The 27,350-nt window shown below is 32.7% G+C and overlaps 1 protein-coding gene across 5 annotated transcripts in view; it reads left to right on the top strand.

The window, feature by feature from the left end:
- LOC149927154 (phosphatidylcholine:ceramide cholinephosphotransferase 2-like) overlaps positions 1–22,774 on the top strand; it is a 44,347-nt gene extending 21,573 nt beyond the window's left edge. For 2 of the 5 annotated variants that reach the window (XM_090158408.1, XM_090158410.1), the window contains exons 2-7: positions 12,181–12,833; positions 15,864–15,981; positions 17,127–17,283; positions 17,989–18,164; positions 18,233–18,434; positions 20,150–22,774. In XM_090158408.1, coding sequence (XP_090014534.1) covers positions 12,181–12,833; positions 15,864–15,981; positions 17,127–17,283; positions 17,989–18,164; positions 18,233–18,382 — 1,254 coding nt within the window. In that variant the 3' untranslated portion in view covers positions 18,383–18,434; positions 20,150–22,774. Of the gene's footprint in view, positions 1–10,705; positions 10,778–11,771; positions 11,897–12,024; positions 12,122–12,180; positions 12,834–15,863; positions 15,982–17,126; positions 17,284–17,988; positions 18,165–18,232; positions 18,435–20,149 lie in introns of those variants that run through there. The other 3 variants (XM_090158407.1, XM_090158409.1, XM_090158411.1) reach the window with 3 other exon arrangements.
- Positions 22,775–27,350: the final 4,576 nt, after the last annotated feature.

Below are 27,350 nucleotides of genomic sequence, written 5' to 3'. Positions count from 1 at the left end.
GGGATTGGAAGAATCACTCGACATAATCATACCTCCCTAAGCAGGGTTGCCACTCGTCAGGGAAAAAAGGGTAAGGTCCGGGAATTTCAAAATGGGTCTAAAAGGTCAGGGAATTAAAAAATGGGCCTAAAGGGTCAGGGAATTTCAAAATGGGCCTAAAAGGTCAGGGAATTAAAAAATGGGCCTAAAAGGTCAGGGAATTTCAAAATGGGTGTATACGGTCATGAAATTAAAAAATGGGCCTAAAAGGTCAGGGAATTAAAAAACGGGCCTAAAAGGTTGGGGAATTTCAAAATGGGTCTAAAAGGTCAGGGAATTTCAAAATGGGTGTAAAAGGTCAGGGAATTCAAAATGGGCCTAAAAGGTCGGGTAATTTTAAGAATTGGTAAAACGTCAGGGTAAAGTGAGGGAATTCAATTTTATCTTGGCACTTTTTGAAGGTAATTTTACTCTAGATCTATGACCATATCTGTGATTATTTAGTTCGTTGAAAGTTTAAAAAAATTAACGTTGCTATAACTTTTGTAATTGATTTTCAATTAATTAACTTCTGATGAAAATCAAATATAAAGTTCAAAATTGTCTAATTTTGGCCTTAAAAAGACAGGGAAATCTCTTAAAATGGTCAGGGAATTTGGGGTAGGTACATTTGTTCGAATTTCAATCGTCCGAACGGTGGAACAAATGTTCGAATTTCAATCGTCCGAACCGCCGAAATAACAAATGTTTCAATTGTTCGAATTGGACAACTTGTTTGTTTCATTCGTCCGAATCGGTAGCATCACTTGTCCGAATTCTGTCGCTAAATTAGTATTTCTTATTGCTGTTTTTTTTTTGTTTGGATTTTTTTTAGTGCAAGAATAAAAAATAAAAAACAACCAATTCCTAATGTTCGAAAAAACGGACAAACGATTATTCGAACAAATGAAATTCGCCAGTAAAGTTAATATAAATTGAACGACTAAATCACCAACAAAAGTTGTGATAAATTTCTCGGGCAAATGAAATACGTTTTCGGACATACGATCCTGTTTTCCGGCATTCGGACATTTGTACCACCGTTCGGACGAATGAAATTCGAACAAAGGTACCCAAATCGGGAATTTGAATCTGAAAATAATGTGGCAACCCTGCTAGGTACAAAATAAAATACTTTCTTGGTAGAGAGGTTAAGTACTTCTACGGATTCGTAACTCGGCCGCTTTGACTGGTCTAATATTCTGATTACAAAAATTGAGAAAATTGCCTCGTAGCTAAACCGAGTTGGTCGTAAATTTTAAAGGGGTGGAAATATAATATCGGAAACAATTTCCATAGTAATTAACAGCGAACAATTTCCGGGAGAAACGTGCGAGCCATTTCACGTTTCTCGCTAAACTGGCTCGTATTGACTTCGACTACTTCCGCAATCAACGTTAACTTTACCACCCTAGTCGCTTTTAATAACGCTGCCTGTTAAAGTCGGCTCTATATAAAAACTTTAGGCCTATTTGGCGAGTACGGTACGCGGACCATTTAATTTGTTTATAGACCTTCGAGGACAATTGCACTTAAAACGAATCGCGTGTCTAGCCGATAATTACTAAAAATGAACTAGAAATGGAACCAAAAGTATATAAGATATAAACTTATGATAGAAGTATCCAATAAGGACTTAAAAATGATACGAGTACCATTGTTGGCTTGAATTGAAAATACACCGGCCGTATTACCGCTTGTGACCGCAGACCATCTACCCCAAGAGGGACTCGCGTCAACCTCGGGGGAAAAAGATGTATCAAAAGTTACGCGCCTTTTTTATTACACTTTCCGTGAGATGGCGCATCACATTCGAGACATGAAAAAATTTAACTTACTACCAGCGATATACGTGTCCCTCGTGGGGTAGGTGGTCTGCGGTGCACGATGTAAAATTTAAAAGCTATCTTTTCCTATAATTTAACGTCTTTCCTTTTTTCTCCTATAATTTCATTAAATTTCCTATAATACCCTATATTTTAACTCAAACGGCTAAAGAAATTAAAATAGTTGATATTTTACCCTTAGCAGTCTTCATATTGTCCTAGTTTTTAAAGATGTTTATTTCCAACACTATTCGCCGATCGTGTTCGACTATTTCTATCGGTTATCAACTTTATTTTAATGTTATTCCCCCTTCAAATAATTTTGACAATTGTTTTCTCTTATTGTATAATTAATTTACTCCTATTTCTTCCTTTTTTACCCAATTTTCTTCCTATATATTTTCCTATATTTCACTGATAAATTTCCTATAATTCCTTTAAAGGAATTAAAAATATTCTGTGGTCACCCTGATCGCGTTAGAGTGTAAAAATTACATTTCGTATTCGTATTTATTTATTTATTTATTTATTTATTTATTTATTTATTTATTTATTTATTTATTTATTTATTTAATTTATTTATTTATTTATTGTTTTTTTTGTTTTTTTTTAAGGCCTACCCCAACCAAGGGGTTGACATTTATTTATTTATTTATTTATAGTTTAAAAATACGAAATAGTTTTTGAAAAATACCAATTTTCCTTTTGCAGTAATAATGAAATACTTATATCTATCTAAGTGATTATGTACTTCTGATGAAGCCTAGCGTGTTTAGTCCGCACACTCAAGTAGAAACGCGCCTTTATCAGAACGAAATAGGCGAGATTAATGAACGCGCCAATACTGAATCAACATTCGTCCGAAAATAAAATTGTCAATGTTGAAACAGCGCGAGAATAAATAATCCATAACGTTAACCCAGTTTGGCAATTCCCAAGGATTTTCACATGTTTTCACTACACAGAATAATTGAGGTAGAGTATTTTTTACCACTATGGTCTAGTTTTTCCCCGTCTCGAGAGGGGGGAAGCAAAAACGTCACAGTAGTAGGGAACCAAACCAATGACTTCCTAAACGTTTTCATTATTAAAAGTTTTAAAACCGATGACAAAGGCTTAATAAACTCTATTATATATAGCGTTTTAGCCGTAAAGCTTTATATTTAAACATTTATTTTTGACACTTAATAAGCTTATTGAGAATAACCTAAAGCTGCGTACAGACTATGTGAAAATATTACGTTTGCGACGACCGTGTCGGTTCTTTCGATTTCTTACACCGTTCAGACTTTAAATTTTCGCGCGTGTCGTTTACATTTTTTCATTTCGTTCCGCTCAAAAAGTTCATAGCAGGCATATAGCCTTATGCCTCATCAGCGCTGACTCTAGGTAGTGGCGACCTTTAGAACCATCGAAATACTATAACCAATCAGAGGTGGATAAAAATTATTTCAATTTTTCCGCCGTTATTACTGAGCTCTGATTGGATGAACAATCACTTTTTATGTTAATCTCCGTGCAAGGTTGGTTCCTTTCTGAACAGTGAAATGAACGAACCGACGCGACCAACATAACCGAAACGACCCGACCGATACTAACGTAATAGTTTCACATAGTCTGAACGCTGCTTTATATAATGGTGGTCTATGTACAAATTTCTATGTTAAAAAACGGCAATAAGAGAAATGACCAAGGCTTAATAAATATAACGTTTTAGCCGTAAAGCTTTATATTTAAAGTTTTAAACTTATAATTTTTGACACTTAGGAAGCTTTATCGCAAATATCCTTCTTTAATGGTGGTGTATTTAAAATTTCTACGTTAAAAAACCGCAATAAGAGAAATGACCAAGGCTTAGTAGCTATATATATAGCGATATAGCCGTAAGGCCTTATCGGTAGAGCTACTAAACGCGTTATCGGTATAGTTACTTGGGGGTCTTACCCGACTTGTTAGCCATTGCACGGTTTAGCGAATTCTAATAAAAGTTGGCTTTCCCACACGGTTGGGGCGAGAGGTGTAACAGGTAGTGGTGTTTCATTTTTATTTTATTAATTACGAAACACGCAATGTATAGAGAGTTTTAGAACCGGTAAAAGGCGGGTGGTTGTTTGCGACCAAATATTATTTTCTATACGTCATCAGTTACTTCGTAAAAAATCCAGACGCCACTTTTAAATAAGGTAGTTATTACCCCAAATCATTATACCCCTATTTCCTTTATTTTAGTCCAGGTTATATATTACTAAAGCATTATTAAATTTCAGTTTACGAACGTGTTGGTTCGGTATTTCATCTTGTAATGGCCAATGGCGCAATTTTCGGTGTTGACTATAAACGCGTCTGTTATTATAATATTCGAGCGAAATAAATTTACAAGAAAAACGAGGTTAAGTCCGGGCTATAAAACGCGTAGGCGGAACGTCTAACGCGGGACCGTGTTAGCAGATTTCCTGAGTATAGGTATAATGCTAGTTAGTGTAGAGAGCTGTTGGCTCGCGTGGCATGAAGGGCTGGCCACCACCCTCCTACCGGCCACTTGAATTAATGGCTTTAAAAAGTCGCTTGATGACTTAGGCCTAAGGCGATGCCTTGGGTATTAGCCTAGCTGATTATTATTATTATAAATACGTCAACTTTAATAGAATTTATTTTTAAAATACTAGAAAGAATTTTAAAATGTTACTATATGATACGTAAAAACAATTTAATTAATTAACTTTTTAAAATTACTTTATTTTCATTCTAACTTTTGTTTCAACAAATTATCATAATTTATGGAATGGTTGAACACGGACGGAAAATATCGGTATTTACGAAATACCTGAAAATAGAGAATATGATCTTATACAGTTGATATATTCCTTTTTTTAATGATTTTCTTGATTTACTATATTTACCACAAAAAAGTGGTATTTTTAGAACACTGCGACCCTGGTCTAACGCTTAATTTATCCGTATATTTGTCGATGTCAAATTTATTTAATTATGCCTTTGAACAACTAAATAAATATAATCCAATCGTACATTTTGCATCCCACGCTAACTCCCCCAGAGTTTGATTGTACGTGTGATGGCGTTACATTTATTATACCGAATTAAAAAAAACACCTGTTCGTACGGGATTAATGCGTACATTTCCAGCAGACAAAATAATATTAACACTATACCTAGAATGTTTTGGGTTCAGTAACGCCCAACGAAATATTCGAAAAATTATTTTCGTTAAGACCGTTGCTAAACCAGGGCCCACACTCAAATCTTCAATTTTTTTATAGGAAAAATAGGATTATATTTCTTAAAATATAGGACTTTATAAGACTATTTTTACAAAATTATAGGATTTTATAGGACTATATATGCTATTTAATTTACTAACTTTATGCATTTAAAAACCAAATCCATATTTCGAGAAATAAATCTTTGATTTTCACTTAAAAAAATATAAACTATTTAACCATTTTATCACAAAAATATATATACCATGTTAACAATTACAAAAGTATAGACTAGAATAACTTTGTATAGGAATTTATCCTATAGCTAAATCTAGCAATTTAACTGAGTGGTTGAATTTGAAATGGGCAAAATATCAAAATTATAGGATTTTATAGGACTTTTTGGGGATTTTGCTAAAAATATAGGATTTTATAGGACTTTTTGGGGATTTTGCTAAAAATATAGGATGTTATAGGACTTTTTGGGGATTTTGCTAAAAATATAGGATGTTATAGGACTTTTTGAAAATATAGGATTTTATAGGAATTATAGGACCTCTGGGGGCCCTGCTAAACGCTTGTTTTGAATTTTGTAAAATATCGTCCGTCACGGCGTGACGTCAAAACCGGAAATCCGAAAAGCGTACAGCGTTATACCCGCGGTCCACCGCGGATGATAAGTAAATAAATTCTTGGTAGAACTATATCAATACTTTTTCAAGGTCTTGTTTACCTAGACGAAAATGAATTTTTATCGAGTATTAATAAATTCTATTTAACTTACTTTTGGGGAAAAAGGGTGGATTTAATTTTATTTATTTATTTTTGAAATCATCAAAAGAATTTCGAAAAGGAGTATTCGGTAAATAAAAAATGAGAACCGCTATTCAAAGCGACTTTTCAGGTTTTTGTCCCAAAGTGGAGCATTCGTCGGTTTGCGCGCGTGGGGTTTATGACAAAACGGGGGTGGGAACGTGATCGGTTAATGGCCCTGCTATCCAGAAAGGCACGACGCGAAATTACAATCCACAGAACGCAACGATTTTTTTCCTGATGATGATGCTATTTGTTAATTAAGGGGATTATGTGCTTTTTCCCAAGCCGTATATCGCGATTTCATAGCCAGTTCGCCACGCTTTCCCCTAGTACTCTTCTTGGGACGTTAAGGGGACGCCAAGGACGTCTAGATATCTTAGAAGAAGAAAAAAATTGTCTTCGTCATGGGGTTTCGGTCGAAAATTGAAGGTCTGAATCAGGCTGGCTCGCTACGTCATCGCTTAGTGACGGTTTCAAATCCTATAAATGAACCGTCATTTCTCTTACTTCATCGACTCGGGAATCTCAACTGACGCTTTAGCTTAAGACGAGGAAACGGGGTAAAGTTTGTGTACTATTGTTCCTTTAATTAACCGTCGACCGAGATTACAGTCTCGGTTTCCTCGGAAACTTACAAATAAATCTTGCGTACGCCTGTCACTTCGCGTTTAAAACGAAGAAATTTTAATTAATGTAGCAGGGTTCGTACCCGACCTGGAAAACCTGGAATAGTCAGGGAAAAGTCAAGGAATTTGAAAATGGTCCAAAAAAGTAAGGGAATTTTAAAATGACCCCAAAAAAAATCAGTCAAATACATTTTTGAAAGATGTAATAAATATACATAATAAATATTTTTAAAGATTTTACCTCAAACCATTCATTTATTCTACAAAAATGGTCAGGGAAAATTTGGCAAATTAGTCAGGGAATTTAATTCCGGAAATTTTGTACGAAACCTGTGTAGACGTATATTAATTAATGATTATTTTAAAAACATCCAAGGTTAACTTCTCTACAACAGAGCGCTTCTGTTTTGGAATTTCCTTACAACGGAAGTATCGGGTATCGCGGAAACTACTTCCTCCTACTCCGCCTTACCGACCGCGTTCAAGTTAACCTGACTCTCTATACCGGAGTCAAACGTATCCCGTCAGCGGGCTGAAGCCACGGTAGTGGCTGATGTAGTATTAAACGAAATAGTCAGAATAAAACGTAACGGATAACGGGAAGCCACTATCCACTTTTAGGGCGCAACGTCGTCGATTCCAGTTTGGAAATTCCCTTCTTTCTCAAACCTCCTTTTTATCCATCCCCCGATAGGGGTAGAAACGTCTCCCCCCTACCTTTACTTGTCCTTTTGAATCGAAACATTTTTCCAACCCCCCCCCCCAGTACGTCGGTACCCTTAAAGGGGGTTAACATCGCCAGCATCCCCTGACAGGTTTACGTCGTTCTTTTCGCTGGGATGCCCGCTGGGGCTTGAACTACCCAGATGTCGGTTTGCATTTTTGACTTCCTTCAAAATACTTCCAAGTTACCTCGAACGAAACCAGCAGTCCGGACCTCTCAGAGTCGGCGTATCGTTTCCACCTTTTCGAGAAATTTGAAAACGCGGAGAATTTTCGCGAGTAGCTGAGATTCGCGAAATTTTCCCGTTCACTAAAACGAAGATAGAAATCCGACCATTTGGCAATTTCAAGGACAGTCGGGAGGATAAAAAAATTCTTGGTAGATAAAACTATGACGCGCGTTTTCAACTTAATTTCGCGTTAAGATTATTCGAGTTTTCTGGGATACCTCGTATTGTTTTTTTTGCCATGACTACGGACTTCAATGTAGTTTTCGATCATTTGGTAGGTATTGTTTATGTTCACTTTACCGTAGAGTTAACGGATAAAGGTACTGGGATTCTCACCATTGTTGCAAATAATTATAATACAATACCGCGTTAATTTATGTGATAAAACGTTTAAGTTATTCCGTGATTTTTTAATAAACAATAACCCAGTTTACGTTACTATCTCGTAAAATGACTCAACGCTTTTTTGCCAAATATTTAATAATATTTTTAAGTTATTTCGTAATTTTTGAATATCAAGAATGTATTTATTTATTTATGCATTCTTGAGATTATTATTATTATTATTAAGATTATTATTTGGGCTAATATTAAGATTATTATTAAGATTATTATTAAGATTATTATTTGAGCTAATAATGAGATTATTATTTGGGCTAATATTAAGATTATTATTTGAGCTAATAATGAGATTATTATTTGGGCTAATATTAAGATTATTATTAAGATTATTATTTGAGCTAATAATGAGATTATTATTTGGGCTAATATTAAGATTATTATTTGAGCTAATAATGAGATTATTATTTGGGCTAATATTAAGATTATTATTAAGATTATTATTTGAGCTAATAATGAGATTATTATTTGGGCTAATATTAAGATTATTATTTGAGCTAATATAGAGATTATTATTTGGGCTAATATTAAGATTATTATTTGAGCTAATATTGAGATTATTATTTGGCCTAATATTAAAATTATTATTTGGGCGACTATGGAAATTATTATTTGGGCGACTATGGAAATTATTATTTGGACCAATATTAAAACTATTATTTGGGCGAATATTAAGATTATTATTTGGGCTAATATTAAGGTTAATATTAAGATTATTATTTGGCCCTAATATCAAAATTATTATTTGGGCGACTATGGAAATAATTATTTGGGCGAATATTAAAACTATTATTTGGGCGAATATTAAGATTATTATTTGGGCGACTATGGAAATAATTATTTGGGCGAATATTAAGATTATTATTTGGGCTAATATTAAGGTTAATATTATGATTATTATTTGAGCTAATATTAAGATTATTATTTGGCCTAATATTAAAATTATTATTTGGGCGACTATGGAAATTATTATTTGGGCCAATATTAAAACTATTATTTGGGCGAATATTAAGATTATTATTTGGGCTAATATTAAGATTATTATTTGGGCTAATATTAAGGTTAATATTAAGATTATTATTTGGGCTAATATTAAGGTTAATATTAAGATTATTATTTGGGCTAATATTAAGGTTAATATTAAGATTATTATTTGGCCCTAATATCAAAATTATTATTTGGGCGACTATGGAAATAATTATTTGGGCGAATATTAAGATTATTATTTGGGCTAATATTAAAACTATTATTGGGGCGAATATTAAAACTATTATTGGGGCGAATATTAAAACTGTTATTGGTGCGAATATTAAAACTATTATTGGGGCGAATATTAAAACTATTATTTGGGCGAATATTAAAACTATTATTTGGGCGAATATTAAAACTATTATTTGGGCGAATATTAAAACTATTTGGACTAATATTAAGATTATTATTTGGGCTAATATTAAGGTTAATATTAAGATTATTATTTGGCCCTAATATCAAAATTATTATTTGGGCGACTATGGAAATAATTATTTGGGCGACTATGGAAATAATTATTTGGGCGAATATTAAGATTATTATTTGGGCTAATATTAAAACTATTATTGGGGCGAATATTAAAACTATTTGGACTAATATTAAGATTATTATTTGTGCTAATATTAAGATTATTATTTAGGCTAATAATAAAACTATTATTTGGGTGAATATTAAAACTATTATTTGGGCGAATATTAAAACTATTATTTGGGCTAATATTAAGGTTATTATTTGGGCGCATATTAAAACTATTTGGACTAATATTAAGATTATTATTTGTGCTAATATTAAGATTATTATTTGGGCTAATATTAAAACTATTATTTGGGCAACTATTAAAACTTCTTTGGGCGAATATTAAAATTTCTTTGGGCGAATATTAAAACTATTATTTGGGCTAATATTAAACTATTATTTGGGCTAATATTAAAACTATTATTTGGGCTAATATTAAGGTTATTATTTGGGCGAATATTAAAACTATTTGGACTAATATTAAGATTATTATTTGGGCTAATATTAAGATTATTATTTGGGCTAATAATAAAACTATTATTTGGGTGAATATTAAAACTATTATTTGGGCTAATATTAAAACTATTATTTGGGCTAATATTAAGATTATTATTTGGGCGAATATTAAAACTATTTGGACTTGTATTCGGTTTCTACCCTATTGAAAATTTTGGCTATTTTAAAAAATTGAATGCAAATGGGGACCGACTTTTTTGACTGGTTTTATTTCGTAGCTAATACGCAACAGTGTTCAGGTTCTTCGCGAAGAAAATAAAGGAATATAAAGTGTATTTCGTGATAGGTAAACCTTGTTTATTGAAATATTAAACGAATATTTATTACTCAAAAGCATTATATTTCCAACTTGGAGGTAATTTTATAGCTTCCTAGACGGAATAAATTGTATTCCTTTTTTTATATTTTATTGGTTTTTGTAAAATATCGTATATTTTCTCGCTATTTCAATCGAAACCAAATATTCGCGGCTTTGGTACCCATTTAATTTATTTTTTTTTCGCGCGTGGATGTGTTCCCGTAGGCTCCCGCGTATTGATTGCAACATACCGGTTTTTTGTCGTACAGTTTTTCGCCAATTTCCGAGATATATTTCCTGGTTGCGAAGAAAAAACATGCGAGACGTGGACAATGATTTGTATCCTATTTACTTCGATCCTTTTTTCCGTCTTTATCTTGCTTATAGCTTATCGGTCTGATAGAACGCTTTCTTATGATCTGTCTCGCTCCTTTTCGACACCCCCCCCCCCCCATGGGTACATCCGCCTACGATCAAACCGATACAATTCATAAATGATGCAATCATGGATAAATATTCGGCGAAAAATGCCCTACAAACCATGTTATTTACCCTTTCAAAGGTCATAGGTTTTTTATATATTTTTAAGCTTTTTATTTTTTATATATAATTTTCCCTGCCAACTACGGGTTGAATTACAATTTTACATAAAAACCTAATTATACTTTAGCGTCATTAGCGGGTTTAATCGAAAGTGTATCATATATTTCTTACTAGAGAAGTATCCTTTTAATACATTTAGGCTTTCAAATTTTAAAATTACATTTTATATTATACATCTGATTATATTCATATAGTATGATCATATTTTCAAGTTTAATATAATATAATATAATATTATTTAAAAGTGTAATGTAATATAATATTATTTAAAAGTGTAATATAGTATATAATATTATTTAAAAGTGTAATATAGTATATAATATTATTTAAAAGTGTAATATAATAATATTTAAAAGTGTAATATAATATTATTAAAAAGTATAATATAATATAATATTATTAAAAAATATAATATAATATAATATTATTTAAAAGTGTAATATAATAATATTTAAAAGTGTAATATAATAATATTTAAAAGTGTAATATAATAATATTTAAAAGTTTAATATAATATTATTTAAAAGTTTAATATAATATAATATTATTTAAAAGTGTAATATAATATAATATTATTTAAAAGTGTAATATAATATAATATTATTTAAAAGTGTAATATAATATAATATTATTTAAAAGTGTAATATAATATTAACACCAATATTTCCCTTCACTTTGTTTGGGGTTAGCATAAGCTGTTTATTTTACTACCGAAACGTGTTTTGAAAAATCAGTGGAAGTCTAAGAAGATGCATGTTTCGAGCGTTTAAACTTTGTAATCAAATTTACGCTAAATTAAAAGCTTAAAATGTTCAAGGTCTATTTGTGTTGTTTTTCTCCTTCTACGCGACAGCTAAGCAGCGTACTTACCTCTAAGAACCATATTATATACTTATGATTACGCGTATAACGGCAGCTTTCTGTACCTCAGTAAAAGAGTACGTTCAAAAATAACAGACGTAGGTATACGGTACAGCGTGCCGTGTCGTTTACCAACATTTGCTTCTATAAAAATTCGCAAACGTAAAAGGACGATTTGAAAATTATGCCCATTGAAAATAGCCTGGATACCGCGAAGGTGCGTGGTCCATTTATACGACTAAAATGGATACTTATCTCTAAGAAATATATATATACTTCTGGTTTAATTTTAAATTATCTTTTTGTGAAACCGGTGTACGTGTAGAAAAAATTATTTCCTTGATATATATTTTTTAGACTAGTGGGTGTTCGTCTGGAAAATTTGATTCGTAACCACGCGGACTGTCGATAACGTTTAATTTTCGCGCTGTTTCTCGACGAAGTAGGACCTAATGAGAGTTTTACTAATTATAATCCATTTGTCTGTTTTAATACCGACAGGCTCTGATCAAGGGTCAAAGAGCCTTGTTCCGGCTTCGTAATGGACTGCTGGCCAATTTGCTGGACAACTACAACGAAGAGGACGTGAAGAAGAACTGCAACTTCCATCATTCCAACAAGAAGAGCGACAACGACGTCCGGAACTTGATCAACATGTCTTCCAACCAGATCAGCGAACAGCAGCCCTTGCTGAGCAACGGGACCGTGACCGACAACGTTTGGGACAAGCGCGACGGGGACACCGAGATCATCGAGATCTACTCGGACAACAACCACTCGAACGGGCTGAGTCGGCGCGAGAAGAACGGCGACCTCCATCACCATCACCTTCACCACCATCACCAGTTGACCTCCTCCTCGGAAGGGGTCGTGTCCATCCAGACGCCGGCGCCGGAGAAGGAAGAGCCCCGCTTCCCGCCCGAGAAGTGGAAGACGCTTATGGCCGTCGTCTTCTTCACCTTCAACGTGACCTTGAATCTCACTTGCCTAGCCATCATCCACGACCGGGTTCCCGACCGCTCAAAGAATCCTCCGTTGCCGGACATCTTCTTCGACCTCTTCCCTCCCGTTGACTGGGCTCTGGACGTCTCCGAAATTATCATCATTGTCTGCATATGGTCGTCGTTACTCTTCATTTTCATGCACAAACACAGGTAAGACTATCTACCACTCTTTGGCCGTCAACGAGACCTTTGTCATAATTCCGATGAATCGGTTGTTAACGGTAATAGTTGGTGTAGGGAGCTGTTGGCTCACGTGGCATGGAGGGCTGGGACATAAGGATATTTTTTTAGTAGTGGGCCTCCTATCTTAAAGGCCTAGTTTCAGATAATTTCATCCCCCAGTGTCGAAAAAGGGTTCAAACATCTTTTTGCTTTTCCCTTCGCTATCCCCGTCACGTCGTAATTCGGACTTCGCGTTCTCAAGGGCATTGTCACTGCTGACAATTTTGACAGCGCTAACAATGCCGCACTTAATCCTTCCACATGGTGAGGTCCGGAGAGCGAGCTGACCCGTCGCTATCAAAGGTGGGGTTTAGAGGGGGAAGTAAAAAGGATGTTTGAACCCTTTTTTGGCAAAGAGGGGTTAACATACGCCTTTAATTTATTATAGTAGTCTTGAGTTACAAGGCATGATTTTTTTAAATAAAATGTGATTGATGAATGATCAATTTATGATACGCCAAATTCGCTATTATTTATGAATATTTAGGTCAATTTTCCACCAGTCAAATTGACTAGTGAGCCCCCAGATTTCGATTAATTTTAGTAGTCAGAGCATTTATTTTAGTAGTCAAATGCCGTGACTAGTGCCTTATTTCCAACCCTGGTCACCACCCTCCTATGTAATTTAACCCGGCCACTTGTTTAAAGGCATTAAAAGTCGCTTGATGACTTGGGCCTAAGGTGGTGCCTTGGCTATTAGCCTAGCTGATTATTATTATTATTAACAAGTTCCACAGAAGCGGCGAACACTTTTGTGGAGAGGGGTAACACGTTGGGTCATTTATGGTTAAAAAGCGTATCGAATAAAGTACAAGTGCCCGTTGAAAAACATTCGGGTGCAGCGGTACTCGGTGGTTGTAAGTGGAGTGCGAGTCTGGAGGCCACACGTACGAGCTATCGCGAAAAAGAATCTCTCGCCAGAGTTGCCAGTTTGGCGGTTTTCCAGCCAGATTGGGCTTATTTTAGAAGTACATGGCGGGGGGCTTTTATTTTGATTTTTTTTAATTATTATGATTAATATTGATCATACTAATATCGTAATTTTAATTTTTATTTTAATATTCGAAAAATTTCATATTACGATTTAGTATTGGGGGGACAACGTTGGGATTTAGTATTGGGGGGACAACGTTGGGATTTAGTATTGGGGGGACAACGTTGGGATTTAGTATTGGGGGGACAACGTTGGGATTTAGTATTGGGGGGACGAACGTTGGGATTTAGTATTGGGGGGACGAACGTTGGGATTTAGTATTGGGGGGACGAACGTTGGGATTTAGTATTGGGGGGACGAACGTTGGGATTTAGTATTGGGGGGACGAACGTTGGAATTTTTTTTGGGGCGAACGTTGGGATTTATTTTTTGGGGGCGAACGTTGGGATTTTTTGGGGACGAACGTTGGGATTTATTTTTTTGGGGACGAACGTTGGGATTTATTATTTGGGGAAGAACGTTGGGATTTATTCGGGCTTATTTATAAATTTCTTCACCATTGAAATGGGCGATAAATTTGTGCATTTTTAAAGATACAATCTTAAATTAAACTTTTTGGGCTAGTTTTATTTTTGTTTTTGGCTGGATGAACCTAATTTGTAGCTGGCAACACTGTCCGCAGCCTGCCATGCCAAGTATGTCGTGAAATTCAATCCGAATCCAGATATCTATTCCAAGGTTTCAAAAAAACAGCCCTCGTAAAAAAGATTCATTTAAATTATTCTTCGATCCTGGTTATCGAGAAAAGGACCTCTCGCGTACCATCGCCATCCGAGCATTAGAGTCACGAGAGCCGTGCGCTCACTGATCACTGCTGGAAACTCTGGTTAATATCCTGTTCTTTTCGCCCGTACCACAGACCGTATAATGCTCAAAAGTAGGCGAAGTACTTTTTCTACACTGGACAAAACTTGTATCGACTTTTGGAGATAAGTTAAATTACACCACCAAATCTAAAACTTACAATCTAGCGAGTCTAACCAAAAGGGTACGGGCGTTAAAAAAAACTCCTTCGCCAGTGCAAACGGACACTTTACCGGCACATTACCAAAATTCATTTTTTTTTAATATGGTTATATAGTTACTATTTTGGTTGTGTAACTAGTAAAAAAACGCAATAAAAAATGTTGGTAGATTTTCAGTCAATATATAGTAACTTTTTCTTAATTTTTAGTCGCTAAACTCACTAAATTCTACTGCGTAAGTGAGTAACAGACCTGGGACAGCCAAAAACCTAATTGTCACCTTAACTTCTACTTCTTAATTAAAAATTATTTAAGAAATCAAACTGATTTTGAGTAAAGTTTTCGTGCTGGTTTAGAGAATTTCAAACGGATTTTCGCTCAGATTTTGGGATTGTTAATTTTATTTCATGATTTATAAAATAATTTTCGTGCTGGTTTCGAGAATTTCGAACTGATTTTCGTTCAGATTTTGGGATTGTTAATTTTATTTCATGATTTATAAAATAATTTTCGTGCTGGTTTCGAGAATTTCGAACTGATTTTCGTTCAGATTTTGGGATTGTTAATTTTATTTCATGATTTATAAAATCTTTTTCGTGCTGGTTTCGAGAATTTCGAACTGATTTTCGCTCAGATTTTGGGATTGTTAATTTTATTTCATGATTTATAAAATAGTTTTCGTGCTGGTTTCGAGAATTTCGAACTGATTTTCGTTCAGATTTTGGGATTGTTAATTTTATTTCATGATTTATAAAATAGTTTTCGTGCTGGTTTCGAGAATTTCGAACTGATTTTCGTTCAGATTTTGGGATTGTTAATTTTATTTCATGATTTATAAAATAGTTTTCGTGCTGGTTTCGAGAATTTCGAACTGATTTTCGTTCAGATTTTGGGATTGTTAATTTTATTTCATGATTTATAAAATATTTTTTTTTCTAATATGTATTATTATTATTATTATGTAATATTAATTTATGTTAATTTGATTCCGATTTCCAGGTTCATAATCCTAAGACGAGTGTTTTTTCTGATGGCGTTGTTTTACCTGATGAGAAGCGTGACTATGTTCGTGACCCAAGTCCCCGTGGCCAGCACCACCTATTTCTGTTCTCCTAAGGTAAATATACGGGCATCTTCGTTTTAGGGCAGCGCTATTATTCAACGCCTTTAGCTCCGAAACGCACCGACAGAGCCCCCGTTGCTGACCCAAATACCTCGGCTTGCACCCAGATTCCTTTCAAAACGTTAATAACGCTTAATATGGTGAAAACTTATCTCCCTTCGCACGCAACTTAATAACGACAGAGGAGACACGTTCCGGAATTGCAGCGATGTAAATTCTTTTTCAACTTTTAGGTCTGAAGGAAGCGTGCTTTCACAATTTTTTTTTTAATCCGGGAGGTTTGCGAAGAGAGATAACAGAACTATATCACGTATCTGGCAAACTTGGTTTTTCTTTGGTTTAATATATTAAAACTTTATTTATAATTAGGTTATTTTTAAACAAACCATTGTATACAGTGAAAAACGGTCGGCACTTTTTGATTTTTTTATTAAAAATTAAATCAATTGATTTTTTTATTTAAATCGGATTTTATTCAATATATTGAATATCCTGTCTAAGAGATATATTACTTTATCAGTAAGCTAATCTTGAATTAAATTAAATCTTAATTAAATTTATTGAATATTTTAGTTTGCTCAGATTTTTTGTATTTCAATTTTTTAAGAACCTATTTTTGTCATTTTTTATTCCTTCATTGAAATTCCTTGTGTGATTTAAATAAAAAAATCACTTGATCTAAATCGGCCGACCCTGCAGTTGAATAACTATTTCTTATTAATTATATTCATAAAATCTTTACTAACCAAAGAATAGTCAGGGTTGCAAGACCTAATGATATAATCTTTGCGATGGGTTTTGGTCGGTTTAGCTAGTAATTTGTAGCTATATTTTTACAAACGAAAGAATAGTCAGGGTTGCAAGTCCTAATGATATAATCTTTGCGATGGGTTTTGGTCGGTTTAGCTAGTAATTTGTAGCTATATTATTACAAACCAAAGAATTGTCACAGTTGCAAGTCCTACTGAAGTAGCGCTCTATAGTCTTTGCGATGGGTTTTAGTTGGTTTAGCGCGAAATTTATAGATTGGTCTATAGTTAAAACCAAAGAATAGTGACTGTTGCAAGTCCTACTGAAGTAGCGCTCTATAGTCTGGCCTGTCCAGCTAGAAGGTCAACTAACCAACGTTTCTTGATTAGGAAAACTCGACGACCGCCGCCTTGATAGTGAAACGGGTCTTGCGCATTATGAGCGGTTTCGGCCTTTCCATCAACGGTCAGCATATCTACTGCGGGGATTATATCTACAGTGGCCATACCGTCACGTTGACCATGTCCTATTTGGTTATTAACGAATGTAAGTTTTGTTTATTACACATGACCTACAGCGTAACAAACATACAGCGCGAAGCCATGAGAGGTTCGATTTCAACGCTGTCGTTTATACTAGGTGGCGCTATATTAAACTTTTTCCGGAATACACTGATTTATTGCTAAATATTATTTCTAACACTTATGTTACATTCAGTATAAACACCAACAGGGTTGCCACACGTCAGGGAAAAGTTGGGGAATTTAAAAATGGGCCTGAAAAGTCGGGGAAAGGTCAGGAAATTGTAAGAATTTGTAAAATGTTAGGGAAAAGTCAGGGAATTCAATTTTATCTTGACACTTTTTGAAGTTAATTTTAGTCTAGATCTATGTCCAATTCTGTGAGTATTTAGTTCGTTGAAAGTTTTGCTAATTTTTTTACCGTTGCAATAATACTTTTGTACTGAAATGTAGGTTAATTTCAATTTATAAACTTCTGATAAAAGCAAAATATAAAGCTAAAAATTGTTTAATTTCGGTTTTATAAAGTCAGGGAAAATCTCTGAAAATGGTCAGGGAAAACAGGGAATTTGAATCTGAAAATATTGTGGCAACCCTGACCAATGTTCTTGCTGTTTTTAGGTAAATTGAAATTTAATTTAATTAAAAAATCTACCTCCAATGGCGTTACCCCGGTGAACAGATTTGATCTCTTTTCAAATGCGTATTAAGCGCGTGGTTATAATTGCAGATACTCCCAAAAGTTGGTTCCCGTTGCATTGGCTGTCGTGGGCGGCCAGCGCGGTGGGCATCATTTTCGTGTTAATCTCCAGAGGTCATTACACGGTGGACGTCGTCATCGCGTACTACGTCACGACACGCGTGTTTTGGATATATCACACCATGTGCAACAATCCCGTTTTGAAAGTAACCCAGTCCGCTAATGAATTCGTCTATGGAATGGTGGGAATTAACCTCAATTTGTTCTTTGGCAGAAACAAGGACCCAATAATTTCTTAGCGCGGACGTGGTGGTTCAGCATCTTCACGTACTTCGAGAAGAATGTCGGGGGTTGCGTGCCCCGAGAGTACGAGTGGCCTTTGCCCTGGCCCAGAAGGTTCCTCAAAAGGTCGCGGATCTCCTAGTGCACCCCCAGTTCCGGAACCGCGTGGTTCGGGAAACGGCCGCGATAACACGGTGAGTTCAACACGCATTTCACACTTATTTGGAAAAAACACAAGTTGTTTATTAATGATAATTAAGAAAACAGGAAACTTGATCATTAAACCCAATTAACGTTAATTAGACTAATTTTCTATTTCATTTTCAATGTCTCCCCCTTTAAGTCTATCCTATTTCAAATTTTATTACGTTTGCTCCAGAAAATTATTAAGTTGTATGACCTTTTTTTATACCCCCTTTGAAAACGATGTCGCCACGAATTCGCTCAAATTTGAGAAATATCTTTAATAGTAGATACTTATCGCGTCACCTCCAATGAATTGCGAAAAAACTATCTCTAGGCAATTTTCCCGATTATTTATAACGTTATAATAGGGCTTTTTCCACTGGTAAAAAACAGCCAAGGTTTAGTGTCAATTCTCTAGTTTTTCTGAACTTGTATTTGGATCAAATCCAAAATTTAAAAGAAAATACGTAAATCTTGAGTCGTATTTTTCGCTTTCGCTTGAACTTAAGCAGCAACAACACCCTCAAAATAACGCTCTGAGAAGCTCTCTTTAAAATTGACCTTTTACTTAAACTCTTTTTACGTCATACAGTTAATCCCGCCTTCACGTTTCTCACTTCTCTCTTGATCCCGAAGTCTGTTCGACACTGTTTATATTAAACCACGGATTCCCTAATTTTAGATTAGATTCTATGGTTAAACCTACTCCTCCTTTGGTTATTTGAACAAGCTCCAATGGCAAACATTTTTTCGTTAAATATTTCAAGGCCGTTTTGCTAACTTTCCTATTTGAAATTCTTTCATTCCCACATACTTTTAAATTACTATGTTTGAAAAAAAATATTCCCGTTAATTTCTTTTTTTGGATATTTCCTTGTTCGTATTATGAATTGTTTTAGTTATGGATTCAGGTCCATTGTTTTAATGGTCCTGTTGAGGCAGAAGTAACATAATATAACTAAGTATGATACTTTTTCTCCTGACACTAATTTTTTTAATATAACTAAGTATGATACTTTTTCTCCTGACACTAATTTTATTAATATAACTAAGTATGATACTTTTTCTCCTGACACTAATTTTTTTAATATAACTAAGTATGGTACTTTTTCTCCTGACACTAATTTTTTTAATATAACTATGGTACTTTTTCTCCTGACACTATTTTTTTAATATAACTAAGTATGGTACTTTTTCTCCTGACACTAATTTTTTTAATATAACTAAGTATGGTACTTTTTCTCCTGACACTAATTTTTTTAATATAACTAAGTATGGTACTTTTTCTCCTGACAATAATTTTTTTAATATAACTAAGTATGGTACTTTTTCTCCTGACACTAATTTTTTTAATAATGTTTAAAATAAAAGTTAATATTGAATGTTTTATTCCAAAAAAAATTATAAATTAAGTTTCTTTTCAAATTATAAAATGTTGAAACAGAAAATCCAAAATTAGGGGCTCTTTGAAATTTAGAAGTAGTTACTTAGCCTACCCACTGGGGGCGCCACTGCACTAACGCTGCCAATGTTCTAGTTTTAGTATCAGCTAAGGCTTATTTAAAATTGAAACACTTCCAACATTAAAATTAAAGTTAATTATAGCAAATTGAATTTTAAATGCATCAGTGTCATAAGGTAAAATAATAAGTTTTGTAAAAGCCCCATTTAAGAAATTTATTTTAAATTACAATTTTAACATAATTTTCTCCCATAATTGCAGGACACTAATTACCATCCTGTTTCGAGGATTATTGGCTGCAACAAGAAAAACTTTTATTTTCAACGTGACAGAAACTGTGTTGTGAAATTGTGGTTATGTTTTTTACGTTAAAGCCAGGAAAAAACTTATCATAAAAAAATTCCATGAAAAACTTGAAAATCTTCGTGCTTTTGGCTTTTTTTTGGAAAAAAAGCGGAAGATTACAGGAAAGTTCCAATATATATAACTTCGAAAAAAAGGAAAATATGAACTAAATAGACATAAACAAAAAAACTTTGGTGGTTTTTTTCACTGCTATTATTCAAAAATCCAACTCATTGATAAAAATTGTTGAAAATATCAAAGAGAATCTAATATTTATATATCTAGCGAGATGAATATTTTTTCCTACTTTTAGTTTTAAAGTGAAATTTTCTTTTCCAAGAAAAAAACCTCATTTCTCTTATATAGTTTCATTAGCGCTTTGCGAATTGGATAAAGCTTCTTTATTTTTATGTAGTTATATGAAAATTAGCCTCTTGCGAATAGATTTAAAAAAGCTTATTTTAGTTCCGTTTTTGAATCTGAGCTTAAATTTATTTGGCGCCATACCAAGGGAAAAAACCCCTATTCTTCTTTTTAATATTTTATTCTTAAATATTACGAAAACTGACAAATAATAAAAAAAGAGTTGAATAATAAAAATTGTCTTTCAGTATTTTTGTGTCTAGATAGAAATAGCCAAAGTGATAAAACCTTTTAACGCAGTTTAACTTAGACTTTTTAAGTAAAAAATCCTTATAAAAATGTCTTGAAAATATTTAAATAAGGGGTCGTGCTCCCTGTAATTTACAAATAAAAAAAGGAAATTGTGCGCTGTTTTTGTATTAGGCCTAGTTAGAAATTTCTAACCATTCCTGCCATTATAAAAGATACTGAACCATTGGATTTAAGGAAAAAAAAGGCTAAATGTTTATCGCAACTTTGTAACGTCGGAAATAGAACCAAATACTTTGCGTCTTTGGAGATTCCATTGAAACAAAGTTTCGCTAAATTCGAGGCGTTACCAAATTGCAAAATGGGCTTGTAGCTTTAAAAAAAAAATATTTTTAAACTAAATATGGTTCGAAAAATATAAAGCTATACTATATAAAATTAATTCCTGATTTCCGAGATACTATTCCAAGCGTAATGCTTTCTGTACCATAAAAGAAAATGTTTATTTTATTTTTAAAACATTAAAAATTTTATAATTTTTATAAATTACTTGCATCCTGGCCTTAGCAGTATACAAAAAAAAATGCCTATAAATCAGAAAAGAATGATAAAAAAATATTTTAATAGAATATAAAACCCAATAAGCTTAAACTAGAATATTTGACTTTCAAAGGGGCCTGTACAAGGAATTTCCGATCATCCATTGTCACTCGAATCTACCTGAGTAACGTTAAAAGAGCGTCTAATGATTTTGAACTTTGTCTGTCTTTCAACTTGTCAGTCCCCTTTAAAAACCATTCTAGACTAAATAAAGAAAATAAAACCAGCGCAGTGCTTTAAACACTCATCGTGCTTCAAAATAAGTGTGATATTTCGTAAAAACTAAGGTATAAAAACAAAATGAGTAAAAAAAACCTAAATAAAAATGTTTTAAAAAGAATTTGTCAGTTTTATGAGATTGTATTTTTGTCCATAGTATCTAGTGGTTTTTCGATACGGGAGAAAATAATCCTTTTATAATATTAATAATGAAACCATTTCATCGTGATTTCCTCTGTTTCTGGAAATTGGTTTTTTGAATTTAATCCAATAAAAGATTTTAAATAATAGTACTAGAAGTGGGTGCTATTATTCCCATTGATGTAAATAGCTTAGAATTTACTTAATATTAGTCCCCAAATTTCGCGGTTGAAAATATGTAAACTTTGTTATATTGGTAGGTTTCACGTCAATTTTGTAAATATGGCGGCCACGACTCTCAGGTGGGGATTTTGAAAGAGGACCTCGAATAAGTAGAATGTTATTAACAAACGCCTTCTAACGGAAGCCGCCATCTTTTTTCTCATCGTGCAACCTGCCAATACAATAGCCCCATTTCCAATTATACTATTAAATTTAATATAAAAACAAAAATAATAATAATTAACATATCCCTTATAAACCTTTGTTTAAAAATATAAATTAATTTCGTTAAAAGATCAGCCAAAAAGGCTGTATACAGTGATCTAAAACAGGGCTTATTAATTAATCAATTAATTTAATAAATATCGCTTAATATTAAAAGGGAATAAAAATTCCGTTGTCTAACCCTTTAATAAGCTGGTTGTTAATCCCTGAAAAAAATTGGCCGAATTTTCTTATTAACCCTGTAACCTTTCCGTCCCTTCTTAAAATAGGCTTGAAATTCTGGGCGGTGACTCGCTTAAAATAGCACCGATCTTCTTCTATTATTAGGTTTGATAACAACCTCATTACTTCAAATCGATTTTGGGGGTGAAAACCACTTACGTCCCCCCCTCCCCGATAATATCCTCATAATATTACCAATAAAAGAATCCAACCAATCATTATGGAAATATTCAAAACAAAAAAATTACTGTATCGTCTCTCTCCTCAAAAAATAAAATCAACGCGTTGTGCCTTTCTAAATAGGGATATAACGTTATTTCTAAGACAGAAAAAAATTAGAGAAAAAATTAAAAAGTATTTATTAAAATTTAAAGCAAAAGAAAGAACTGTATCGTCTTGTGTTATAGGTATAATGTTCCAATAAATGTCTTTTTAGACGCAAATTCTTTGCCTATTTTGTTGACTCTTAATTAAGTAAATTACACTGATTATTTCGTCTAACTTCGGATAATACACGAATTCATAATGAGCCTCGGATAACAATATAATTCCTAATAAACTTCGCATAGTACTCGGAATTTCTAAAGAACTTCTGATAATACTAAAATTTCTAATGAACTTCTCATAATACTCGAATACTTAATGAACTTCTGATAATACTCGAATACTTAATGAACTTCTGATAATACTCGAATTCATAATGAACTTCTCATAATACTCGAATTCATAATGAACTTCTGATAATACTCGAATACTTAATTAACTTCTGATAGTACTCAAATACTTAATGAACTTCAGATAATACTCGATTACTTAATGAACTTCTGATAATACTCGATTACTTAATGAACTTCTGATAATACTCGAATACTTAATGAACTTCTGATAATACTCGAATACTGAATGAACTTCTGATAATACTCGAATACTTAATGAACTTCTGATAATACTAGAATACTTAATGAACTTCTGATATTACTCGAATACTTAATGAACTTCTGATAATACTAAAATACTTAATGAACTTCTGATAATACTCGAATACTTAATGAACTTCTGATAATACTCGAATACTTAATGAACTTCTGATAATACTCGAAATTCATAATGAATTTATGATAATACTAAAATACTTAATAAACTTATCATAATACTTGAATTCATAATGAACTTCTGATAATACTCTATAGACTAATTCATAATGAACTTCTGATAATACTCTATAGACTAATTCATAATGAACTTCTGATAATACTCTATAGACTAATTCATAGTGAACTTCTGATAATACTCTATAGACTAATTCATAATGAACTTCTGGTAATACTCTATAGACTAATTCATAATGAACTTCTGATAATACTCTATAGACTAATTCATAATGAACTTCTGATAATACTCTATAGACTAATTCATAATGAACTTCTGATAATACTATAGACTAATTCATAATGAACTTCTGATAATACTCTATAGACTAATTCATAATGAACTTCTGATAATACTCTATAGACTAATTCATAATGAACTTCTGATAATACTCCGAATTACTATTAAACTTCGGATAGTACTCGATTTCCTAATAAACTTCGGATAGTATTCGAATTCCTAATGAACTTCTGATAGTTATACCACAATTCTTAATGGACTCTGCTAATACCCCAATTAGTAACGAACTTCTGATAACACTCAAATTCCTTTCGAAATACTCTACTCAATAATGCAATTTGCTGTTTGTCGATGTATCCAACACTTAAAGGGAGTATGAACTAAATTAAAAAATCGGCTGTTTTTTAAGCGTGCTACATGTATCTCTTGTTCTTACTTGTTAGTGTAACTGGATCCAACTGCCCCTAGTTAAACTTGGTTGCAGAAATGTGAAAGTCGTTCACCCACCACAAACACGTCAGTTCATAACAGGGTTGTCTCATTTCAGTCCAAGTGATTTTTTAAAAAGAATCGTTGATTTAAATCCACAATTATCTAACAATGTGAATTCCGAGCAAACAATCTTAAATTTAGTTTTTAATAAGCAATTACATTTGAATAAGATTAATTAAAAATTTAGTTTACGTTATTGACAAAATCACATTATTAATTAATTTGTCAAGAAAATAAAGTATAAAACGTTAAAAAATCAATAAAAATCCAATTTAAATTAAATAAATCGATTTTTATTTTATAAATCTAATTTAAATCAAATAAATCGATTTTTATTTTATAAATCTAATTTAAATCAAATAAATCGATTTTTATTTTATAAATCTAATTTAAATCAAATAAATCGATTTTTATTTTATAAATCTAATTTAAATCAAATAAATCGATTTTTATTTTATAAATCTAATTTAAATCAAATAAATCGATTTTTATTTTATAAATCTAATTTAAATCAAATAAATTGTTTTTATTTTATAAATCTAATTTAAATCAAATAAATCGATTTTTATTTTATAAATCTAATTTAAATCAAATAAAACGATTTTTATTTTATAAATCTAATTTAAATCAAATAAATTGTTTTTATTTTAAAATTCCAATTTAAATCAAATCAATTGATTTCTTATTTTAAAAATCCAATTTAAATCAAATAAATCGATTTTTATTTTATAAATCTAATTTAAATCAAATAAATCGATTTTTATTTTATAAATCTAATTTAAATCAAATAAATTGTTTTTTATTTTAAAATTCCAATTTAAATCAAATCAATTGATTTCTTATTTTAAAAATCCAATTTAAATCAAATAAATCGATTTTTTATCTTAAAACTCCAATTTTAATCAATTAATCGATTTTTATTTAAAAAATTCAATTTCAATCAAATAAATCTAATTTTATTTTAAAAATTCAATTTAAATCAAATAAATTGGTTTCTTATTTTAAAAATCCAATTTCAATCAAATAAATTGATTTTTATTTTAAAAATTCAATTTAAATCAAATAAATCGATTTTTTTTTCAATCCAAAAAATCAACAACCCTGGTTCATACATCCTTGGCCGAAGTCTAAAAACATAATCAAAGAAGTGATTGTAGTTGGTGATTTTGGAAGAATTCTACCACGTTCATACTTCAGGCTTCTGAATATAAAGGGACGAATGTTCGGACATATTTCAAAAATGGATTTAGCTTATTTATCCGTTATCGGTTATATGTTTAAAGAAACCATTGCATAAAATTTCATATTTATGATAAAGCTATATTTTGAAATACATTGGCTAACTTAAATATACTTAAAAAACGAGTTTTTGTCTATAGAAAATACCGAATAAAAGTAGAAAATTGAATTTTTCTTGCTGGAACTGGATGCAAAGGAATATACTATACATATATGTTTATTAGCAAACACGCATAAAAGCTGTTTTAATAAAAAGTCAAATTTACAGATTTAACTAATCATAAATAATAAAATAGTTGTTAATATTATTATGATAATAATATTAATTATTATTATTATAAAACCACCTACAGATAGCGTTTCAATTTGAAATGCGATTTTCAGTCAGGAGTGGGTAGTAGCTGCTTCTATGGAGTCGTACCTTCTTAGTAATCTATATACGTTCTTGGTATAAAACGGACAACATCGCACTATCGCCATCTATCCATAAGGAATGCTAAGAGGGGCTGGAAATAAGCGCCAAGCGATCGCTTTGTACCTATACATTTTTATAGGACGCAAACCTAGATAATACAACATATTCACGGCCGAAACGTGTCTAGGTGGCGTAACGGCGCTAGCTTCTCCGACAAATTAAAAAATCATAAGAACGTTTTTTCTTAAATAAACTTATTAAAATATAAGCACACGATGCATAAATTAAATTAAAATGCAAGTATCATCTAATATATAAAGATGAATGTTTGTTTGTTTGTCCGCTATTGGAATCTACAGTTTTCAACTTAATTCGACCACATTTGGTAATTGGTATATAATCTCATGGTACCCTGATCTTGGAGGAATAAAACAAGTATACAGGAGTTGCGGAGAGCTGCGAAATCGGTTTCGTCAGTGACCGTGAACTCGCGCGAGACGGAGGGATTCAAACGCGACTAGCGCCAGCTGCATTCGGAATTTTGCAACTATTCTCATTTTATATCATTGTTTTCGCGTCGTCTGGTTTGTTTTGAAACATTTATAAATTCTTTGCGCCTTTTCCAAAATGACTCGTATTTGTTTGGAGAAATAAAACAAACTAGACGACGCGAAAACAATGCTAAAAATGAGAAAAGTTGCAAAATTCCGTATGCAGCTGGCGCTAGTCGCGTTTGAACCCCTCCGTCTCGCGCGAGTTCACGGTCACTGACGAAACCATTGAGTTGGGAATATTAATCTAGAGATCCAATCAAATCTGCTCCCCGCGAAACAAGTTTTTGAAAAATACGAATGTGCCGTCTGCTCTAAAATGACGAGCAAACGTTATCATATGACCCGTGGCGCCATCCATTATTTTGAAAAAAAAATCTTTTTGCTCGAAAACGCGTCTTATTTGAAGGAACCATTGAGAGATAGACGGCGCCACAGGTAGAATGATAACGTTTTCTCGTTATTTGGGACGCCGATGGGAGCAGACGACAGTATTCTTATTTTTAAAAACTTGTTTCGCGAAATACTGAAATCCGACGTTTTGATTGGACCTCTAGATTAATATTCCCAACTCAATGGACGAAACCGATTTCGCAGCTCTCCGCAACTCCTGTATACTTGTTTTATTCCTCCAAGCCCTGATTGTTGATTTCGACGGTTACGGTCGGCAAAACAACTTTAATTAATTTAATGATTAGGTTATACAAATTGCCATATTTCCCAGGGAAATACCAGGCACCCCAGCTAGAATTACACTTTCTATAGACACTAGGCCGTATAATAAAAGGCA

Source organism: Leiobunum rupestre, chromosome 9 (genome assembly GCF_980474605.1).
Source record: "Leiobunum rupestre chromosome 9, qqLeiRupe1.1.hap1, whole genome shotgun sequence".
Lineage (NCBI taxonomy): Eukaryota > Metazoa > Arthropoda > Arachnida > Opiliones > Sclerosomatidae > Leiobunum > Leiobunum rupestre.
This window is presented reverse-complemented; position numbering and strand designations above follow the sequence as displayed.